This window comes from Onychomys torridus, chromosome 1 (assembly GCF_903995425.1).
Source record: "Onychomys torridus chromosome 1, mOncTor1.1, whole genome shotgun sequence".
Taxonomy (NCBI): domain Eukaryota; kingdom Metazoa; phylum Chordata; class Mammalia; order Rodentia; family Cricetidae; genus Onychomys; species Onychomys torridus.
The window spans coordinates 159492667-159513310 of NC_050443.1; the positions used below are offsets into that span (position 1 = coordinate 159492667).

General features: G+C 44.2%; 1 protein-coding gene across 2 annotated transcripts in view; it reads left to right on the plus strand.

Annotated features, from left to right (window-relative positions):
* The first annotated feature begins 398 nt into the window (after positions 1 to 398).
* Positions 399 to 20644, plus strand: part of Dntt (DNA nucleotidylexotransferase) — a 35238-nt gene continuing 14992 nt past the window's right edge. For both annotated transcript variants that reach the window (XM_036169179.1, XM_036169188.1), the window contains exons 1-6: positions 399 to 601; positions 14275 to 14446; positions 15608 to 15742; positions 17079 to 17249; positions 18140 to 18211; positions 19401 to 19524. In XM_036169179.1, the coding sequence (XP_036025072.1) occupies positions 399 to 601; positions 14275 to 14446; positions 15608 to 15742; positions 17079 to 17249; positions 18140 to 18211; positions 19401 to 19524 (877 nt within the window). The remainder of the gene's footprint in view (positions 602 to 14274; positions 14447 to 15607; positions 15743 to 17078; positions 17250 to 18139; positions 18212 to 19400; positions 19525 to 20644) is intronic.

Genomic DNA, 20644 nt, shown 5'->3' on the forward strand with positions numbered 1-20644 from the left:
TAAGTAAATGTAATAAAAATAAAATTACATAGCTTTAAAAATGTAACATAAAGGGCTTGAACACATTTAGAAATAAGGAACAGTACTCAACCAGAGGTGGGATCCCACTTTCTTCACAAGTTTAGTCTGGGATGCTGCAGAGATCAAGCACATGAAAACAAAAGTTTCATTTATTCTTTTTGTCAAGAGCTCTGTAGTGGGCAAAGGAATTGATTAGCAGGAAGCTGTCACCAGGGTGGCACCCATGAAGCTTCTCCCGGCTTCAGAGTCTGCTGGTGAGATGACATCAGAGCCCTCATGCAGGAGAGGCTTCAGAGTCAACTGGTGAGATGACATCAGAGCCCTCATGCAGGAGACACCACTTTGATGGCATAGGCAGAGCCCGCCAGTCTGCTTCCATGGATCCACTACAGGCAGTCCACCTGGGTCCTCGGAAGAAGAGGCCTAGGCAGATGGGCACCTCGGTGGCCGCCACATCTCATGACATCAGATTTCGAGACTTGGTCCTCTTCATTTTGGAGAAGAGAATGGGAACAACTCGAAGAGCCTTCCTCATGGAGCTGGCCCGAAGGAAAGGCTTCCGGGTGGAAAGTGAGCTCAGGTAGGACAGCTCTGGCCGCTTTGCAAGCAGGCAGGGGCCTGGCGGACATCTCCAAGAGACCCAAGGAGCCATTTGGCTAAGGGGGACAAGATGAGCGGAGGCTAAATGAGATCACATAGGAACTAATTGGCACCGAAAGACCAGAGTTTTAAAAACCTGGCTCCTCATGACTGACTCTGACATGAATTACCCAGTAGTGATAACCAGAAAAATAGTCAGGAAAGTTCCCGCTGAAACCACTCAGTTCCGTTCTTTACCAAACTGAGCCAATACCCCTGGGTTCAGTTTTTAGACTGCTGCTTTGGAGCAGGGAGGATTGACTGATGGTTTGGCTCTGACTTCCACACACCCGGCTGTGCTAAGGGCTTGTGGTGGGCTTGGCTGAGATGGCTCACCGCAGGAACCTAAGTGGACTTGGTGATGGTTTTCCAAAGAGTGGTCCAAGTTAGCTTCAGGATGAGATGCTGGTTAAAGATGATTGTCTAGGGGTGACAGATGCCACCACAGAGTGATGAGATAAGAGGAAGGGTGGTAGCTGAAGCCACCACGGGGACCCAGCTGGACAGAGTCACTGACAGCCAGACGCAGTTACCATTGCTTTTCTGACTATTCTATACATTCATGTCTTGAATCAAGGAGGAGAATCAAAGTGATTCAGAGGACCCCAATAAAGGCCCTGACGTATTTGATGACTACAGATAGAACTGCTGGGGTTACTGTGGGGAATGTGGGAGATCCACGCAGTTCACTGTGTGTGCCTGTGCAAGGGGCAGGTTGAGCATCATAGGTCAGAGATGATAGGACTTTTATGTGGTATTTTGAATTTTAAATCTTTAAATTTAACAAGAAAATTGTCAAACATTTCTTGCTGATAAAATGCTGTGTGCAGAGACACATGTCCAAGGTCAATAACCAATGCCAAACTCCACACACCAAACTCAGGGGACAATTTGTTCTTTTGCTAAAATGTCCCCAGTTGAAATTTCCTGAGTTTCTGAGGTTCTCTGTTTATTGAGTTCTTCTCACATAGTTTCCTGTTTTGTTTTGTTTTAAGTCATTACAGCCACCCTCCACTTTGTTCCCAAACATTCTTTTCACACAAGCCTAATTGCATCTCATTTTTGCCTGTAACTAATCTATTAGACTTATATACAGTGTTAGCATTAAAAGAAAAGAAGCTAGAGAAATCAGGGGGGGGGGGGCAAAAACTGAAATAAATTTAAAGAGAAATTAAAAACAGAAATAAAAAGTTTGAGCAGATAGGAAGCTGCTTTTCATGGTAAAGAAACCGAGCAAGGACCAGCAAGGAAGAACTTACTCAGAAAGCTCTCTGGTAAAAAGGTTCAAGCTTCAGGTGAGGCCCACTGACGGAGTAATAGATGGAGCAAATTAGCTGAGGCAAGTATTTAGGGTGATGATCAGGAAGCAGGTCACTTGGTTGGCAAAGTGAATCAAAGAGGCAGAATGGTGCTCCAGATGCTGGCTGCCAGGACGATGCCAGCTGCTCTGGAGACAGAGGAAACGGGTGCCTGGTGAGCAAGCCGCTGCTGTGCCTATGATGCAGCAAAGTTCTCAGGCTGAGACATCCAACACATGTGTGTACTATAGAGGAAAATGAACCACAGGAAGTAGAAGCCCTGGCACTAACAGAATTTTGTGCCCAGATATAGAGTCATACATTTCTGTAGGGAGAAAACATCTAGACTGTACCTCCTGGCTCTGACCCTTTCAAGTTCTGCAGTTCTGTGCAGCCCGTTTGCTCCCCTGACCTTGGCATTCAGATCAGTGTTCTATCTGATGTGATGCTGAGAGAAAGGATGTCGGTATCTTTTGATAAAGTTTATAGTAGCGCCATGAAAAGTGTGATTATTTTCTTGTTGATTAGTTAGACCCATTGACCTGTACAGCCATACCGAGAGGATGAGATTGTTTCTCCACAATATAAACCAGGTCAGGTGACAGGAACAAGCGGAACAAAGGCAGGAAGGCAGCCCGTGAAAACACTCTCAACAGTTATCAGGTGTGGGAGGTGTATGTTCATATTCTGTGTCTTTTGATTTTTCTTTTTTATAATAGACATACTTTTTTGGTTTTCTGAGACAGAGTCGCTCTAGATACTCTGGCTGTCCTGGAACTCACTATGTAGATCAGGCTGGCCTCAGACTCACAGAGATCCTTCTACCTCTATCTCCCAAGTGCTGGGATTAAAGATGTGTACCTCCACACTTGGCCTTGGACATACCTTTTTAAATATGATGATAGAATCTATAAAACGGCTCAGTGGGTGTGTTTGCTGCCCAGCCTGACAACCCGAGTTCAGTCCCTGGGAACCACACGGCAGAAGAAAAGGAGGAACTCCCATAAGTCATCCTCTGACTTCTATACACACACTGTATATAATGTTAAAATCTTTTCATTTGTGCCTGGAGAGATGGCTCAGTGGTTAAGAGCACTGATCGCTCCTCCAGAGGACCCAGGTTGGTTACCAGCACCCACAAGGCAGCCCTCAACCATCTGCAAGTCCAGTTCCCACAGGGTGAGCTACTTGAAAGCTTTCATCTATCATCCACTCTTCCCCTAATAAATGTTAAAAAAAAAAAACCTTTTAATTTGTGCCATTATCTTAGTTTCTTTTCTTTCTTTAAAAAAAAAAGATTTGTTTAAAAAAGTTTTGTATCCATAAACGTTTTGCCTGTATGTATGTGCACCACATGGGTGCAGTGCCTTCGGATACAGAAGAGGGTGCTGGATGCTCTGGAACTCGGTTTACATATGGTTGTAAGTCAGGTCCCATGTCAGCTCTAGGAACCGAACTTGGAACCTCTGCAAGAGCAGCAAGAGCTCTTAACCACTGAGCCAACTCTCCAGCCCCTCGGTTTCTTGTCTGTTGCTATGATAAAATACCTTGACAAAGGCGTCACACTTTACCATCCATCCTGTCAAGCAAGTCACAGCGGCAGGAGCTTGAGGAGCTGGTCTCACACACGACCAGGCTCAGAGAGCAATGAATGCCCTGCATGCTATCATTGTTCTCTTCTGTGACTGCCCACATGATGGGACCCAAGACTAGCATTAGCCTCCACAGCTCATTCCTTTCAGAAAGCTTGGGCTAGGTATAGGTTCTCTAACCTGTCTGCCTCTGCTCTCCATCTGTTCACTGTTGCAGTGTGACTAACCCCCTCACTTATTATCTCAGAGCTAGTGTCTTCAAAGCTGTGGGGGATCCACATTGTCCACATGAAAATGGGTGGAGACTCTCTCATTAATCCTACATTGTGTGTGTGTGTGGAGGCGGGGTGTCTCTGCCAGAAGAATGAGGAGCCATAGGAAGCAAGAAGGCAGTTCAGCTCAACACAACTCCATAGCTGATGTTGGTTAAAACTCTGGAAGTCTGACCCCAAATTGTTTCTTTTAGGCATTTTTAAGCACAGCACATTTTGGTGAAAATTAGTCTGGTGATAATTAATACACTCCCACATGCACAACAAAACATACATAAATGAGTAAATACAAATCAGATATAGATACAAAGTAAGCTAAATACAGATCAGATGTGACCATGTTGAGACTGTTTGTAAAGTCCATAAAGATGGGTTCTATAGATTGCCTGAGAAAAACAAGCTTATGGCAAGGGTCTGGGGGAGGGGCTGGTGCCAGAGACGTCCTTGGCTGCAAAGATCAAAGTTCACCGGGCTAGGAAGCGCGGCTTCTGCAGCCTTCTGTATGGATAACAAGTGGCACATTCCTCCCCTTGAGGGAACAACCATGTCTGCTTAACACTCCAGGTTCTTGTAGTGCTTATCTGTGAACACAAAGACCTGGGTGCCTCCTACAACACACTAGCATGGTTTCCAGAGGTTAACGGCGCTTCCCTGGGATGATCCCCTTTAAAATGCTTGTCTGAGAGAGCTCAGGGCTGCAAGGAGGGATTTACTGTGCTAGCCAAACCCAGCAATGGGAAGATGCACTCCAGAGCCCTCTCTTCGGCAGTTGCTTTGGGAAGCTCCAATGACCAAGCCTTTCTCTGCCACTTCGACACGTGAACCTTCTAACCACTCATAAGTTAGCTTTGTACCTCTAAGTCCTGACTGACAATAGCAGTATTTTTTTAAATTCCTGTATGAAATTATATTTGACACATATATTTTAATTAACAAAAAAGAATTGCACCTATTTACGGGGTGTGGAATAATAATCAGTACATGCATGCAATGTGTTTCTGTAGCCTCTTTCTCTTTGACACGGGAAGATTCAGGGAGCTAGCTCTCACCTCCAGTCTGTAGGAGTGAGGGTTTCACTGTGGGATACCCTGCTCTCACTTGTTCCCGCTGGCCCCTCCGGCCTGTCCCCTTCACCATCACTGAGTAAAGTCTGGCCCTGGTGCTTTGAGCAGGATCCAGCTCTGTGTATGTTTGAGACTGTCCCACTACCTCAAAACTCCGGTGTACGCAATCAACTATTCAAGGCCATTGTCGGTAATAAACAGACAGACAGACAAACTGAGGGCCAGATGAAAGAGACGGGTGACACATCCTTGAAAACCTGATGTTGAAGTGCTGGATTACAGGCCCCTAACACGGAGCTACTAGGGAGTCTGCTTTGCTTTTCTTCTTGCTTCTCTCTCTTGCTTGCTTCCTCCATAAACCCCTCTGCTTCTAATAGGACCTACTCCCCAGGATGCCATGGGGTCAGTCACCTTATGGAGTTGACCTAGATCTCTTCCTCAGCCAGTCACCCCTCCCTGACTGTACAGAGCCAGTAGATAGACCCTGTCTGCAGAACTTTGCGATTTTTAGTTTATTTGTAATTTATGTGTGTGGGCACCCATGTACCACAGCACGTGAGTGGAAGTCAGAGGACAACATTGTAGGGTCGGTTCTCCTTTTACTACATGGATCCCAGGAACTGAATTCAGGCTGTCAGATTTGGTGGCAAGTGCCTTGATCTGATCTGCTGAGCCGTCTCAGTGACCTAGAACTTAGGTTTGTTTGTTTGTTTGTTTGTTTAATATGCAGTAACCTTTAGGAGACATTTGCTCAGGGGCTGGATGTGGGCAGCAGAGGAAATCCTGAGTGAATGTGTATTGTTGACATGGGCAGGAACATATTAAGGACTAATGCCTTAGACCCATGGTAAATTGGCAAAGCCTTCCTCTGTTCTGAGTGCAAATTCTGGTAGTGTGTACAAAAACTAGCAACTATTAGCTGGTGTCCTTCCACCAAGATGTGCACAGCCCACCCCACCCCAGCTTTTCTGTGTCCATGTGTCTTTTGTTTCTTTAGTGTCTGTCCTTTCTTCTCCCCCTCACCACCCCTAGTCAGGTCAAGGCAACGAGCCATCCAGGTTGTGGTGGCTGGAGAGATGGCCCACAGTTAAGAGCACTGGCCGCTCTTCCAGAGGACCCAGGTTAGACTCCCAACACCCACATGGTGGCTCACAACCAGGTGTAACCCCAGTGCAAGGAGATCCAAACGCCCTCCTCTGACTTTGGTGGGCACTGGGAAGGCACCAATGTGGGTCCTAGACATACTTGCAGACAAAAGATCCTTACCCATAAAATTAAGAAGGTATTTACGCCAGGCAGTGGTGGCAGGTACCTTTAATCCCAGCACTGGGGAGGCAGAGCCAGGTGGATCTCTGTGAGTTCAGGGTCAGCCTAGTCTACAGAGTGAGTTCTAGTACAGCCAGGGCTACACAGAGAGACACTGTCTTGAAAAACAAAAGAAGATATTTACTCAGACAGTAACTTACCTGATGACTATGAAACCACCCAAGGAACTTGTGTTAGCAACTTTTGCAATTAAATACATTTTTCTTCAGTCTATGATTTCTACTTTTGTCCTCAGCAACCTAATAGAAACTTTTTTTTTATAAATTCAAGAGCAAAAAAAGAAAAGAAAAGAAAATTTATTCTTGTCCTGATCTAAACTACTTTCTATTTCAAAAATTATGAGCTTCAAGTTAATGAGAAATTTCATAATACTATTAAAGGAAGTTAAAGATTCGGGTGAAATTCTGACCAGGACTGGAATAGAAAGCTGTCCCTATTGATGTTGCTGTGTGAGGATTAAAACCAACCTCAGCCGCTTTTATTTCAAGGATTCTGTAACACATTGGTTGCTAAGAGAACTGGCTGAGCTGGAGTGGGGGTGGATTAAGCTGGCTTCTCTAAGCTGCTCAGTTTAACTATAAATACTGCTAAAGTCTTTGTTTACACACACACACACACACACACACACACACACACACACACACACACACACAAACCAACATGACTTCTCCCAGGCAACAAAGACAACCATGGAAGTGGGTGACCATCCATGAGAACTCAGAAAGTCACACTGGAAGGGGTGGGGTAACAATGGCTGCCTCCCTTATTCATATAAGGCTTCTCTAATAATATGGAGCCAGCTAGTGCCAGCTAGGGAGGGGAAGACAAGAACAGGCAGATTGATACATGAGAAAAATACTCAGAGCTAAGATTTGTAAGATAATTCCATAGCACACGGGGTTTGAACACCTGAGCTCCACCTGACAATTCTAGCAGTATTTTGAATTTCTGCATGAAATTCTATTCGTCACATATATTCTAGTTAACATATAATAACTTCACGTATTCGTGTGGTAAAGAATAATAATTCAAAATGTGCATGCAATGAGTAAGGATCAAACTGTAGTGTTTCTATCTCTTTACAGTTCTATTTCTGTGTGTCTAGAGCCACCAAGCACCTCCTTCCCAGTCCTCCATGACATAAAAGACGGGCTAATGTGAACTCTGTGTGTGTGTGTGTGTGTGTGTGTGTGTGTGTGTGTGTGTGGTGGGTAAACATCACCACCTATTCCTTTATAATGTATTTCAGCACCTGTTATCCATTTTCCTCTACCCTTCTTCTTCTCAACATACTTCTTCTAATTGTCCTTAAACTGAACCACTAAATAAGCTGTAGCCTTCTCCTAAGAAAAAGTACCCATAAAAGCTATGGTCTGATATGGAGAAAACAATCTTGGTAAAAATGTGGCTGGAAAAATTAGTTGTTAAAGTGGTTTCCACAAAAGCATGAGGACCTGAGTTGAGATCCCCAGTATTCATGTAAATAGCCCTGCACAACAGTGTCTGTAACCCCTCACTAGAGCAGTCGGGGATGGAGCCTGCTGTCTTCAAGTATAGACGTGAGCTCCAGGTTCAGTGAGAAATCCTGTCCCAAATAAATAGATAGATAGATAGATAGATAGATAGATAGATAGATAGATAGATAGATAGATAAATAAATAAGAACAACTTGGAGAATATCTAAAGCAGACACTAAATAGTCCTCTAGCTTTAACACACACACACACGCACACACATTCATACAAAAAACAAACATACACACAAAGAAATACAGATGTTGGGGGCTGGAGAGATGGCTCCTCAGTGGTTAAGAGCACTGGTTGCTCTTCTAGAGAACCCGGGTTCCATTCCCAGCACCCACATGGCAGCTTACACCTCTCTGTAACTTCAGCTCTAGGGGAGCTGCACACCAATGCACATAAAGTATTTTTTTAAGAGCCAATAATGGCATTTTATAAAATACAAATGTGCATAAAATGTGCACAGCTTTTACATGTTCAGGCTTGTACTCCCTAAAATGACCTCAGGAGGAGTGAATAGCAGATTTGGAAACACTGTTGTTGAGTTGGTGTGGCATCTAGTCTAGGCTAATGCTACTGGAGAGAAGATCCTAGTCCACAGTCATGTTTCCCAGAGTGCAGTTCTGGCCTGTGCATTGGTTCATAGTATGAATGTTGTAGAATAATCCTTCTGTACACTGTGTATGTGGCTATAATTAGTTTAATAAACAAGCTGACTGGCCAATAACTGAACAGGATAAAGTTAGGTGGGAAAGCCAAACTAAGAATGATGGGATGAGGAAGGGCCGAGTCAGAGGAGTCGCCAGCCAGACGGAGAATGAGTTGGACACACAAAATGGGATAGAGGTAAAAGTTGTGAGCCTTAGGGCAGCACACAGATTAGTGGAAATGGGTTAAGTTGTAAGAGCTAGTTAGTAATAAGCCTGAGCTACTAGCTAAGTATTCATAATTAATATAAGCCTCAGTGTATTTATTTAAGGCTGTGGGACAGGAAAATTCCACCTATAGTGTGGTTGTTCCCATGAAGCCATGGAGCCATCTTTCCTTCCTTTGAATCCTGGAGGGCTGGTGACTACTTCAACCAAGTGGAAGAGGCACTGTGTGACTTTTGAGACTAGATGATGGAAGGCCATGAGGACCCCACCTGGAGCACTCATTCTGGGACATGAGAGACTCATGTAAGAAGTTGACTGCCCTCTTAGATAGTGTACTTGGATTCACAGATGCAACTTACTTCAGCCTTGTGGCCATCTCTGTTGTGTTAATCTGGTTTCCATTGCTATAACAAAGTGCCCGAGGTTGACTGATTTGTAAACAAAGACATTTGTTTTATCTCACAGTTCTGGAGGTCCAAGAGCATAGTACCAGCTGCTCAGGTGTAGTAAGAACTATGACTGGCATCCCAGTGGTAAGACGAGCAAGGGTGATTGTATGCTAACTGAGGAGGCAGGAAGCAGGAAAAATCAGCCTTCTTCTTTCCTAACAATCACTCTTGGGAGAACTAACCAGATCCTGTGAGAACTACATTAATTCCTCCAGAGAGCGATACCTCAATTACTAATTAGTTCTCATTAGGCTTCAATTTTACAGGTTTTATTATCATCCACATTGTCACACTGGGGACCAAAATTCCAAACATGAACTCTTGGGGGACACACTGAAACCATATTCAAACCAAGCATTTGCCAAGTGAAAGCAGATAGGCCGTCCACCTCCTGGGCACCATATCCAGGGAATTGAGTTAAAGTTCCAGTTCCTGAATACCTTTGGTTGAATTTAGGGACAGAGAGGTATTATTTTAGAACTATTAATGATTTCATTAATTCAACAAATAACTATTGATCATGGCTATGAATCTGGCCTTGAGCTGGACACCAGGCATGGTGATATCACTGTCCCTGATCTGAGGGACAAGGACTAAGGTGAGTGCATTATGGGTAATTACCAATGGAAGGAGGAAACTGAATCTCAGACAAGATGGAAGGGGAGCATTAGCACTTGAAGCTGTTTTCCGATTACTGCCCCCCAAAATGTATACAACCACAGGCTCCAGCCTGCTGCTTCCTCCTTCCTGGGTAGACCCGGAGGTTTCTATTCTGCAGGAGGCAGGGGAACCAAATGCTGTCACAGAAGAAATACAATCAATGAAAACCTTGTCAACCTTAGTCCAAGATGTTAGCTATTGGTCACGGCCAAGAAACGGGGTGAAAGCTGAACTCTGAAACCTTAGCAGCTCCTGGGAACATTTGAAATAGGTTAAAGACAGCTGCCTGGGAGTGTCTGTCACCACTCACTGTAATAACAAAGCCCAGACCTCCAGTCTGGGTGGTGCCTACTTCAGCCTAACTGCAGATTTATTTGCCCTTACCTATGGCATCTGTATTTCACCCATCAGTAGAAAAATTATGGTAGCTAGTTCATGACAGAAATAAGGAAGCCGTCAGAAAAGTGTCTCAGTCAAAGAAACGGAACCCCCCTCAGGAATCTAACCACAGAACATTCAGACACAGCTGGATCTGAAGCCTGGCTTTGTGTAAACAATTTCCTTGTTTGAAATTATGTTGTCCACCTCTTGTGGCTGATGTGAGGACTAAGTTATACACATGGTGTTTGTGGTTTTCTCAGCAGCTTCTCTGCCCCAGGACATCCCCAAAGCCGTGTCAGAGGCAGGGCTTCATCCAGAGGCAGACCAGGTAAAGAGCAGCAGGGCGAAGGCAGGTGGTGAGAGCGCTCGGCGGAGGGAGGCAGCACTCTTCACAAGATGGACCTCGCTTCTTCTGCCCTCATCTGGCTCCCTTGGAGATTGGGAGAAACACAGAGAGCCCAGAGCAGTTGGTGGCCTCCCTGTAGACCCTCCATCTTGGTTGCAGCTCCAGCAGCTATTTTCAGATTTCCTGGGATAGCACTAACCTCCTGCAGTCTTGTAGTCCAGACACTGGATATCAAATAGGAAAGCATAAATTATATACAAGAGCTTCTCGGGCAGTTATGTGACAGACAGTTTCTTCATTCATATCTCTGCCCCTTGGAGGAGAGGAACTATTTGCTTTTTAGCATGGCACCCATTCAGATATCCCTTCTCTTCCCATTATTTGAATGGATATCATTCAAATAATCTTCTGTAAGGAGGGTGGAAGGGAACTGAGCATGGAACTCCTCTGCTCTGGAACAAGCAACAAGTCACAGAGGGCAAACTCGTGGCTACTCAAGTTCATAGGCTTGAGTTAAAACAGACCCAGGATCAAATTCCCATAGTTATTAGCAGAGTAGGGCTTTTAATGTTGCCCAAGGCTGTCTTCTCATTGTTGTGTGGGTCTGATAATACCTGCCTCACAGCATTATTAATAATTAAATGTATGACATGTACATTTAATATATTTACTATTTAACACCAGTGTCTGGTATATGGCAGTGCTTCAGCACTCTTAATTTTTCAACATTGAAGGCCTCAGAGCAGAGACAAATGCATATGTTCCCAACTAGACAAATATTTGTCACAGTGCATCAACAAGTAACTGTCAGCAGACCACACTGGAGGGAGCAAGTCCGCCCTGTGATACCGTCTGTCGGGGCTCAGGACCGAACATGAAGAAGTGTTCAGTCAGAAAGAATTGTCGGCAGGAGACCATTACAGCCACCGCCCCAAAGAAACAATGCCAGCCTGAATTAGACACCAGGAAACACAAGAGGATGAGGAATGTAGACTGGACCAGGATGGTCAGAGCCTCTAGATTTGCATTTCTTAAATTATTTGTGTCAAAGGACCAGTTTGCATAAAAAAAAAAACCAAAACCAAAACAAAACAAAACAAAAACAAAAACAAAACCCCAAACATTTATATCAGTGCTTTAATTTAAACGTAAATGATAAAGCTGGTTTGGCAATGTCGCATTGCAACCAACTTCTAAATGTTGACTTAAAATGTCTGCTTCTTGCTTGACTGGCAACCAAGGGCACAGTACTGAACACTGCACGGTCCTTCAGGCATCTCTCTAAGAATGAATGTGACATCCGTGCAAGAATGTGACCACAGTTTTCTTGCTTCTCTGGCCTGCATTGGTGGAGGACTCGCTACTGGCTGTTTGCTGCAGCTTCAGAACACCTCATTTTGGTACTTAATCTCGAGTCTTCTTCGAAAAAAGCATCGGGTTTGAAATCTGTCAATGTTCTTCTAGCTTGAGCTGCCAATGAAGAATTTATCTCACGATTCCACTGTGACTAGAAAGAGTGCATGTTCCTCACATCACAGACTTTATGCACTGTTACTGTTTCAATGTGAAATGTCCCCCATAGGCTCACTTGTTTGAATACTTGGTTCCCAGCTGGTCACACTGTCTGTGATGGATGTGGAACCTTTAAGAGGTACAATCTTACTGGTGGAAGTGGGCCCCATGGGGTAGGCCTTGAGGAATTATTTTAATAGTTTTATGTGTATATAATGTATTTTAGTTCTTTTCATTCCCCACCCCTAGCCCTATCCTGGTGAAACCCTTCTCCTTTCCAACAAGTTGTTCTCTTACTTCCAAGACTTTGCTTTATGTGGGTTCTACTCCCTGTTCGTTCTCTGCTTCCACATTGAGACCATCTGGCCTCATGCTCTTGCCCTTGTGTGTTCCCGCTTTGGTGGAAGATAGCCTTTGGAACCGTAAGGCATAATAAACCTTTCCGGGGGGGAGGGAGAGAGAGGGAGAGAAAGGGGGAGTGTCTTCTTTATTTGATTTTGTTGTTGTTATTTCTGAATGCACAGTGTTGATTTTGTTTGGCTAGTTGTACGGAACAGGAATAAGAAGTTTCAATCCCAGCCTTCCTTTATACAATGCAGAGCCATTGCCCACAAAGCTATTTAGAGATCTAAAAGGGGTGTGTGGCTTTCATACACAATGTGAACTGGGACCTGCCTATGAGGTCCCAGGAAATCCCAGGAAAAGAGGAGTGGGGGATAACAGGAAGGGAGGCTTGGAGGTTGAACATTAGGACCCCCTCAGCATGCCCTCTCTCTGAGCTCAGGCAAAATTCCATTACTATAAGTATTACTGTTTATTCAATAATATTATAACAAGAACCTTTCAAGAAATGTATTACAAATGATTTTTGGAATTATATGGACCTAAGCTAGGGTCGTAGTTACCTGTTATGCCTTGTCCCTACAAAATGTTGTCTGACCTCAGCTTGCTTCTGTCACCCAAATGGCCTCCGTTTCAACCTCCAGCCTGTCTTGTGACAGCAGCCGGAAGTTGGCCTGTCAATCAGATGTTTTCAGTTTGATCTGCATCCAGAAAGCAACACACCAGAAGCACCTTCAGTTCCAGGTCTCCACTTCTCCGCTAGAGATGCCACTTCTGTCTTCACCAGCAGGGCTGTCGCTGCACTGTGACTCCTGTGTGGATGACATAGCTCCCCTCTCCGCCTTTTCCAGGGTGCTCTTGCTAGGCACCCGTCTGCTTCTCCTTTGCTTTCTTTTCAAGTGTACCAGGAACAACAAATGTCTGTTGTTCCTTACATATTCCCACCCCAACTCTCTCCCTTCCAAAGCATTGTGTGGATCAGGTTAGCTTTTAAAAATGGCACACTAATACTACCGGTACTCTGCTTACACAAGTCTTCATTGGCTTGACATCCCCACAATAGAACAACCAAGCTCCTGAACAAGGCATTTAAGACCCTTGCCATTACTGGCTCAGCCATTTCTACAACTAACCTACCAGTCCAGTCCCATAACTCCCATCAATCTTCACCTGTCCTGAGTCCCCTCACTCAGGACAACTCCCATTGGCCTCTCTCACCTCAACCAAGCTCTGTTCCTTCTCTAAACCTCTCCCAGATCTCACCCTGGCCTTTTGTCTGTTCAGAATCATTAGCCATCTGTCTCATGTAGGCTCCTAAGATCCATAAATGTCCTAGTTTTTCTGTGTCATTTGTCAAGAGTAAGTCCTCCTTGACTTTAGACTTCTCAGCCCCTAGAGCCTCATCTAAGGCATTTTGCTCTGTTGTCTCCACCTGATGCAGACGGACAGGCACACGCACATTTACACCTATTTCTCTTTGAACTTTGGGTTCTCATACAAAAATTTTAACTCAGGTTTCATTAGACAAATTTGAAAACTACCGGGTTAGAGTCTTCCATGAGCAAAAATGAAAGAATATACCAAAACTACCTGCACACTGCCAGGCAGTACTTTAAGGATAGTTTCATCTTTGATAGATAGATAGATAGATAGATAGATAGATAGATAGATAGATAGATAGATGGATGGATGGATGGATGGATGGATAGATAGATAGACAGACATATAGATGATAGATAGATAGATGATAGATAGATATATGATAGAGAGACTGATAGATAGATGATAGATAGATAGATAGATAGATAGATAGATAGATAGATAGATAGATAGATATGCATCCAACCTGGGGTGCAGTCCATTGCTGCTTTTCTAATTAAAAGAGAGGTCATTCCCTGTGTGAAGATCCATGAGTCAGGCCTAGTGTATCTCATTTTGGAAGCTTCTTTTACTGATGACTTTGCCTTCCGCTTCTAGTGATTCTGTCACCCACATTGTGGCAGAGAACAACTCAGGTTCAGATGTCCTGGAGTGGCTCCAGCTACAGAACATCAAAGCCAGCTCCCAGCTTGCACTCCTCGACGTCTCCTGGCTGATTGAATGCATGCGAGCCGGGAAACCGGTGGAGATGACAGGGAGACACCAGCTTGTAAGCATCTCCTTTGCTGGACGGCCACAGACAAGGGTGTCAGAATCCAGAGACTTGGGTTGATTCCAGACTCTTTTCTCATGGAGTCCACTTAGCTCCACTAGGCTTCCATCGGCTCCTCTGTCATATAACAATCATGCCCACCTCTTTAAGATGGCATGGGAATTGAAGTGGCACACACATAAATCATGCATGGTGTTGACATGTTAAAAGCACCAAATCAGTGGGAACTACTTCTTTTAATTATTGTTTTTTAACTTCAAAAAAATTATTTTGTTTAGTGTTCTGCCTGCATGGATGCCTACATGCCAGAAGAGGGCACCAGATCTCATTCTAGATGAGCCGTCATGTGGTTGCTGGGGATTGAACTTCGGACCTCTGGAGGAGATGTCAGTACTCTTAACCTCTGAGCCATCTCTCCAGCCCCCTAAGAGAACTATTTATTATTATTTATTTATTTGGGGCTTTTTTTGGGACAGGGTTTCTCTATGTTACAGCCATGGCTGTTCCAGAACTCTCTTTGTAGACCAGGCTGGCCTCAAACTCACAGAGATCTGCCTGCTTTGCCTCCCAAGTGCTGGAATTAAAGCCGTAAGCCACCACTGCCCAGCTTAAGAGAACTATTATTATGAACACATTCATGCACAGATATTTCAAAATACTTCAGCTCTGATATTCTGGAAGTCAGAGAAGTAAAAAAAATCCTATTTTTCTCACTCTGGTCATTCATTAAGAAATTAAAGAATATGAATTCTTAAATCCAAATCCTTGACTAATAATGCTAGAACCTCTGAGAAAGGGGTTTGGACCATCTGTAATAAATTCACACACACAAAGTAAAGGAACGTTAATTTCTGGTTCTTTTTTTCATTTTTGTGATTTGATACATATATTATACATACATGACATGTCACAGTGATATTCACTATCTGGTGTAATTAATATATACTAATAAAAAGAACAATTGTACATGTGTATGATAGGACACTAGAGATGTGTGTGACACATTTTGAGTCTTCTGTGATTTTACCCTCTTCCAGGGATAATTTCCATAAATTGTCTTAAAGTAAATGTTTTCTTTATATTTGAGCAAATATTTATAGTTATGTACACTTATGATTGGCATTGTCATTCAAAATGGATGCTTATGCTTTTGTGTAGGTGAGAAGAAACTCTTCCCCGAGTCATGCCCCGGGCTCCCAGAACACCCAGGCTCCACCATCTACTGTACCAAAGATCTCCCAGTATGCTTGTCAGAGAAAGACCACATTAAACAACTGTAACCGGGTATTCACGGTAATGAGGCTTTCTCAATACTCAGGGCAGAAGTGGGGCTTGAGGCTCCTTTCCATGAGTCTACAAGTTATGACTTTTCTGGAAATCTTAGAATGCTTCTCTATGCCTGCCTGCCTAACCTGACCTCTAGTTCTTTGTCAAGTGGGCCTCCTTTTCATGGACATGGAAAAATATATTCAGTTTATTCTAAAGAGACAGTAGACAGGCTCCCAGCTGCCCCGGGGTCAGGTTTGCCAGGGTAACACATTCGGTGGAGTATCAAGCAAAGGGCTTCTCATCTCTAACTTTCAAGTGCATCTGTGAGGAGGAACAGGAAATGGGTAGCAGCCACTGGGCCACTGAGCCACAGCTGCATTCTCTGCTGGTGAGGAAAACAGGCCTCACCTTAAATAACCCTGGCTCTGGGTTGGTGTGATGAACACTCCCCTTCATTCCACAAGCATTGGCTATGTTCTATGTACAAGCTAAGAGAACTGGATGTCTGGGAATCATGACAGAACCCTCTCTGGCCATGGACTGCAGAGGAAGACAGCAAAGGGTTATACCCAGTCATGACTGCTGGGCCCCACAAGGACCAGGTCACCACTTGGTTAAGTTGTTTCTAAATGTCTAATGATGCTGAACTCAGTTTCCTAATAATTCATTAGACACCTGTAATTGGATGTTTTTGCTCTTTACTCTCTGGCTCTTTTCTTTTTGTTTCCTGCCACCCAGCCCCCAATAAACCACACAGAGGCTTGTTCTTTCTTATAAATGCCTTAGCTTATCCCATTTCTAGCCAGCTTTTCTTAACTTAAACTATCCCATCTATCTTTTGCCTCTGGGCCTTTACCTTCCTTTATTTCTGTATATCTTTTCTTTACTTCTTACTCCATGGCTTGCTGTGAAGCTGGGTGGCTGTCCCCTGATGTCCTCCTCTCCTCCTTTTCTTGCTCCTTGAGATCCTTTCCCCTAGATTTCTCCTTCTACATATTCTCTCTGCCTGCCAACCCCGCCTATCCTTTCTCCTGCCTCCCTGTTGGCTGTTCAGCTCTTTATTAGACCATCAGGTGTTTTAGACAGGCACAGTCACACAGCTTCACAGAGTTAAACAAATGCAACGTATCTTTGTATCATTAAAAAATATTCCACAGCAAAAACGATTGTCATATATCTTCAGCTAATATTCCACAGCAGACAACCATCTTTTCAGTTAAATGATAGTATCCCACAGGAGAGGATACAAAGTTGCAGGAGGTTGATCCTTGCTTCAAAGGCACTCCATTAGTAAAAGGGACAGGAGGGACTTGTGAGTGACTCTGAAGAGCAGAGCAGCTAATCTGGTTTTATTTTTCAGGATGCCTTTGATATCCTGGCTGAAAATTATGAGTTTAGAGAGAATGAAGGCTGTTATGTGGCATTCATGAGGGCAGCTGCTGTACTGAAATCTCTGCCATTCCCCATTATCACCATGAAAGACACAGAGGGAATCCCCTGCCTAGGGGACAAGGTGAAGTGTATCATAGAGGTAAGGGAGAAGTGGAATTTGCTACATCTCCAAATGGGTGAGAGAGAGAGACAGAAGAGATCACATAGGTATGGAGTCTCTCTCCTCTTATTTAACTATAGATAGATCAACATGACACAGAAAGAGATAGGTACAGATGTGTAAAACCCATAACCCAGCCTGACCCCAGTAGAACTCTGTGGACCCAGATAGTAGGGAAAAGACTCAAGCCTGAGAGTTCAGAGCAGCAGAGTGCTCTGGCTCCTAAGCCAGGCTTGGTGAGGGGCTCAGGCTCACTCAGGACTCTTCCTATCCAGCACAGGGTGGTGTTCAGTGGGCTGATTCTGCATCTATAGTGTTCTGGGAAGAAATTGGGCAGTAGATGCATGTTTAACAACATTTAAGGATTTCCCAGAAGGCAAGTTTGCCACCCAGTAGCAGGTTTCAATCTAATCAAATGCAAAGTACATTATTATAGAAAAAAATATCCCAGCTCAGACAAAAGAGGCACTAGGCTAGATCTCATAAGAGCTTGATAATGACTGGCTTTCCAGTGGACCAGAAGTTAACCTGATGGATTGAAAAGTCCTTTTACCTCAGCAAGTTGAACCCACTGAAAAGAAAATCATCAGGACTATTTGGACAATACTTGTCAGTGAATATTTTGTCTTATCTTCTGTGGATTCAGACCCTCATCCTTCTGTGCCCTTGTCCAAGATTATAAAGGGTCTTTGGATCTATGATCAACCAAGAATTTTCAGGATTACATGGAAATTCTTGCTTTCTACAGGTCAGCCAGGGGAATTCTCCAAGTTTCATGAGAAATCAGCAGCCAGGGCTGTAGATTTGAGATCGGCATAGTGATTATGTAAGGACATAACTCAAAATCTTTTGTTCAACTCTCCTTGCAGGGAATTATTGAGGATGGAGAAAGTTCTGAAGTTAAAGCCGTGTTAAGTGATGAACGATACAAATCCTTCAAAGTAAGTAGTAATTTTACATTTGTTTACTGGGGAGTGGTTTCCTGTTTACTTGCTGTGGATGGTTATATTAACTCAGGCTGCCAAACCAACATGCCACACACTGAGCTGCTTAAACAAAAGTGTATTGTCTGCCTGTTCTGGAAGCAGAAAGTTTAGGTCAAGGCGCTAGGTCAAGACTCTGTGGAGGGCTCTCTTTGTGGGTTGCAATGGCCTGCCACCTTCTTGCTGCGGCCTTCACATGGCAGAGGTAGAGGTGAACAAACGCATGGGTCCTAGTTTGCTCGCTCTCGGCTGTCTTTCTTTGCTCTTACACTGTTATCTTAAGCATGAGTCCATGCTTAGGAAATGGCACCTCCCACAGAGGATTCTCACACCAATCAACAGCCAAGCCATCCCCCACAGACACACCCACAGGCCAATGTAGGACAGATAATTCCTCATTAAAACCCTCTTCCTAGGTGATTCTAGGTTGCGTAGAGTCGACAAAGCTCATTAGCACACCTCCCAAAGACCCCACATGCAAAGGCCATCACACTGAGGATTAAGGCTTCAACATGGGATGTACAACTCGGTCCATAGCAGAGTCCTAAGAAGCAAATGCATGGACAAACAAGGTGTTCCAGTTTACTTCCATATGAAGAAATTACCTTCCAAGAATCTGTCATTCGTGGTTACAAATGTCAAAGGGACAGAAGTATATGAGGAGAGCAAAGCTGGTCTGAAACCCCAAACTCACGACCTCACTGCATCTTCGTTTCTGGGACTCAGAGTTGATCACCTCTCAATTTTTCTTACCTTAGAGTCTCTGGTACTGTGGCCAGCAGGTCCTTTAGTTCATAAGTGATACAAGACCTAGTGTATGGCAAAGCAGGAGCCCAGGCTTGGACTACATTTTAAGCCTGTACTTTGCCATTACTCATTTGTACATGGGGTGAATATGCTGAGTCTCCAAGAGCATCCTTCTGTCAAAGGTGTGGTGAATGATCGTGTGTAAGAGACTGAGCAACCTGGAGGCGCACACAACACACACACACACACACACTACCCATTCTCTTGCTGTTTTCAAGAGTAACTGGGCCAAAGTTTTGCTTATATTTCTTGTCCGTAGCCTGAGACTTTGGAAGGCGCCACTCCATTGTCATAGTGATGATTTGGGGGAACTAACAGCCTGTCTTTCCCTCCTTTTCAGCTCTTTACTTCTGTGTTTGGAGTGGGGCTGAAGACAGCTGAGAAATGGTTCAGGATGGGTTTCAGAACTCTCAGTAAAATCAAGTCAGACAAAAGCCTGCAGTTTACACGGATGCAGAAAGCAGGTAACGGGGCAGATCCTGGGCTGCTCTGGCTTTGTCCGGGTGGAGTGACAGGGAGGCCACTTCCACTTGCACCCCACTCTTGGGGGTCAGGTACATCTTGGCTCCAGCACTTGTCACTGAGTGATCTTGAGTCTTTGTTACCTCATTGGCGAACCTGACTTAACTGGGGAGCACATCAGCTCACACAAAACCCTGGACCTGGCCTAGAACAAGACCTCTTCCTGAGCTGCTATCCAGAGGTCAAACCACTGTCCTGCTTCCTATAGCCACCTCTAGACACTTGGGTCTGGCTGTCTGCCTGGGTAATAATCATGCCATGAAGAGTCAAAGACAGAGGGATAAGCTGATGAGGAAGGAGAGAAAGCATGTCTGAACAAACCACACTTGCACTGGGTTGGTTCACACTGTGAATGTGCTAGGGACTGGAAAACAGAGAAGGCCAGCAATCTAGACGCAGCCTTGATCTGTCCAACCAGAGCCCTAGAGCCTAGGAAGAGACAGCAGTGCATTGTGGAGATGGAAGAGCTGTTACCATCATCTGAATGTCTGGCAAGCCCTCCAGACTCCCCACGGTGGCCAGGTCACTTCCTTCTATGGACTGTGCTGGTACCTTTTCCAGAAATGAGGAGATGCAATTCACAACCCCTCAAATGTGTAAGATTTGTTTGCTTTTAACATGCAATAAAAATAGAGTAAAATCGTCCTTCAAGATGGAGTTATAGCCATAATTCCAAACACTGTGGCTTCTGGAGTTATGGAGAATAGTGGGGAGTGAAGTTATCAAGTTTTTAAATATGGAAGGAAGTAATGGAGTCTTCTAGCAGAGGATACTGGGTATGTGGGAATACCTTCTGTTTAAGTGATAACAACAGACAGACAGACGGATAGACAGAAGACAATGAAATCATAAGAAACAGTAGAGGGGTGAATCATATCTTGGGGATCCCACCAGTGACAGTAAACCTGTTAATTTCTGTCTTAAGAGATTTTAATTTATTTTTAATTTATGTATATGAATGTTTTGTCTGTATGCACGTCTGTGAACCACATTTGTGCAGTGCCCATGGAGGTCAGAAGAGGGCATCAGGTCCCCTGGAACTGAAGTGACATACAGGTAGCT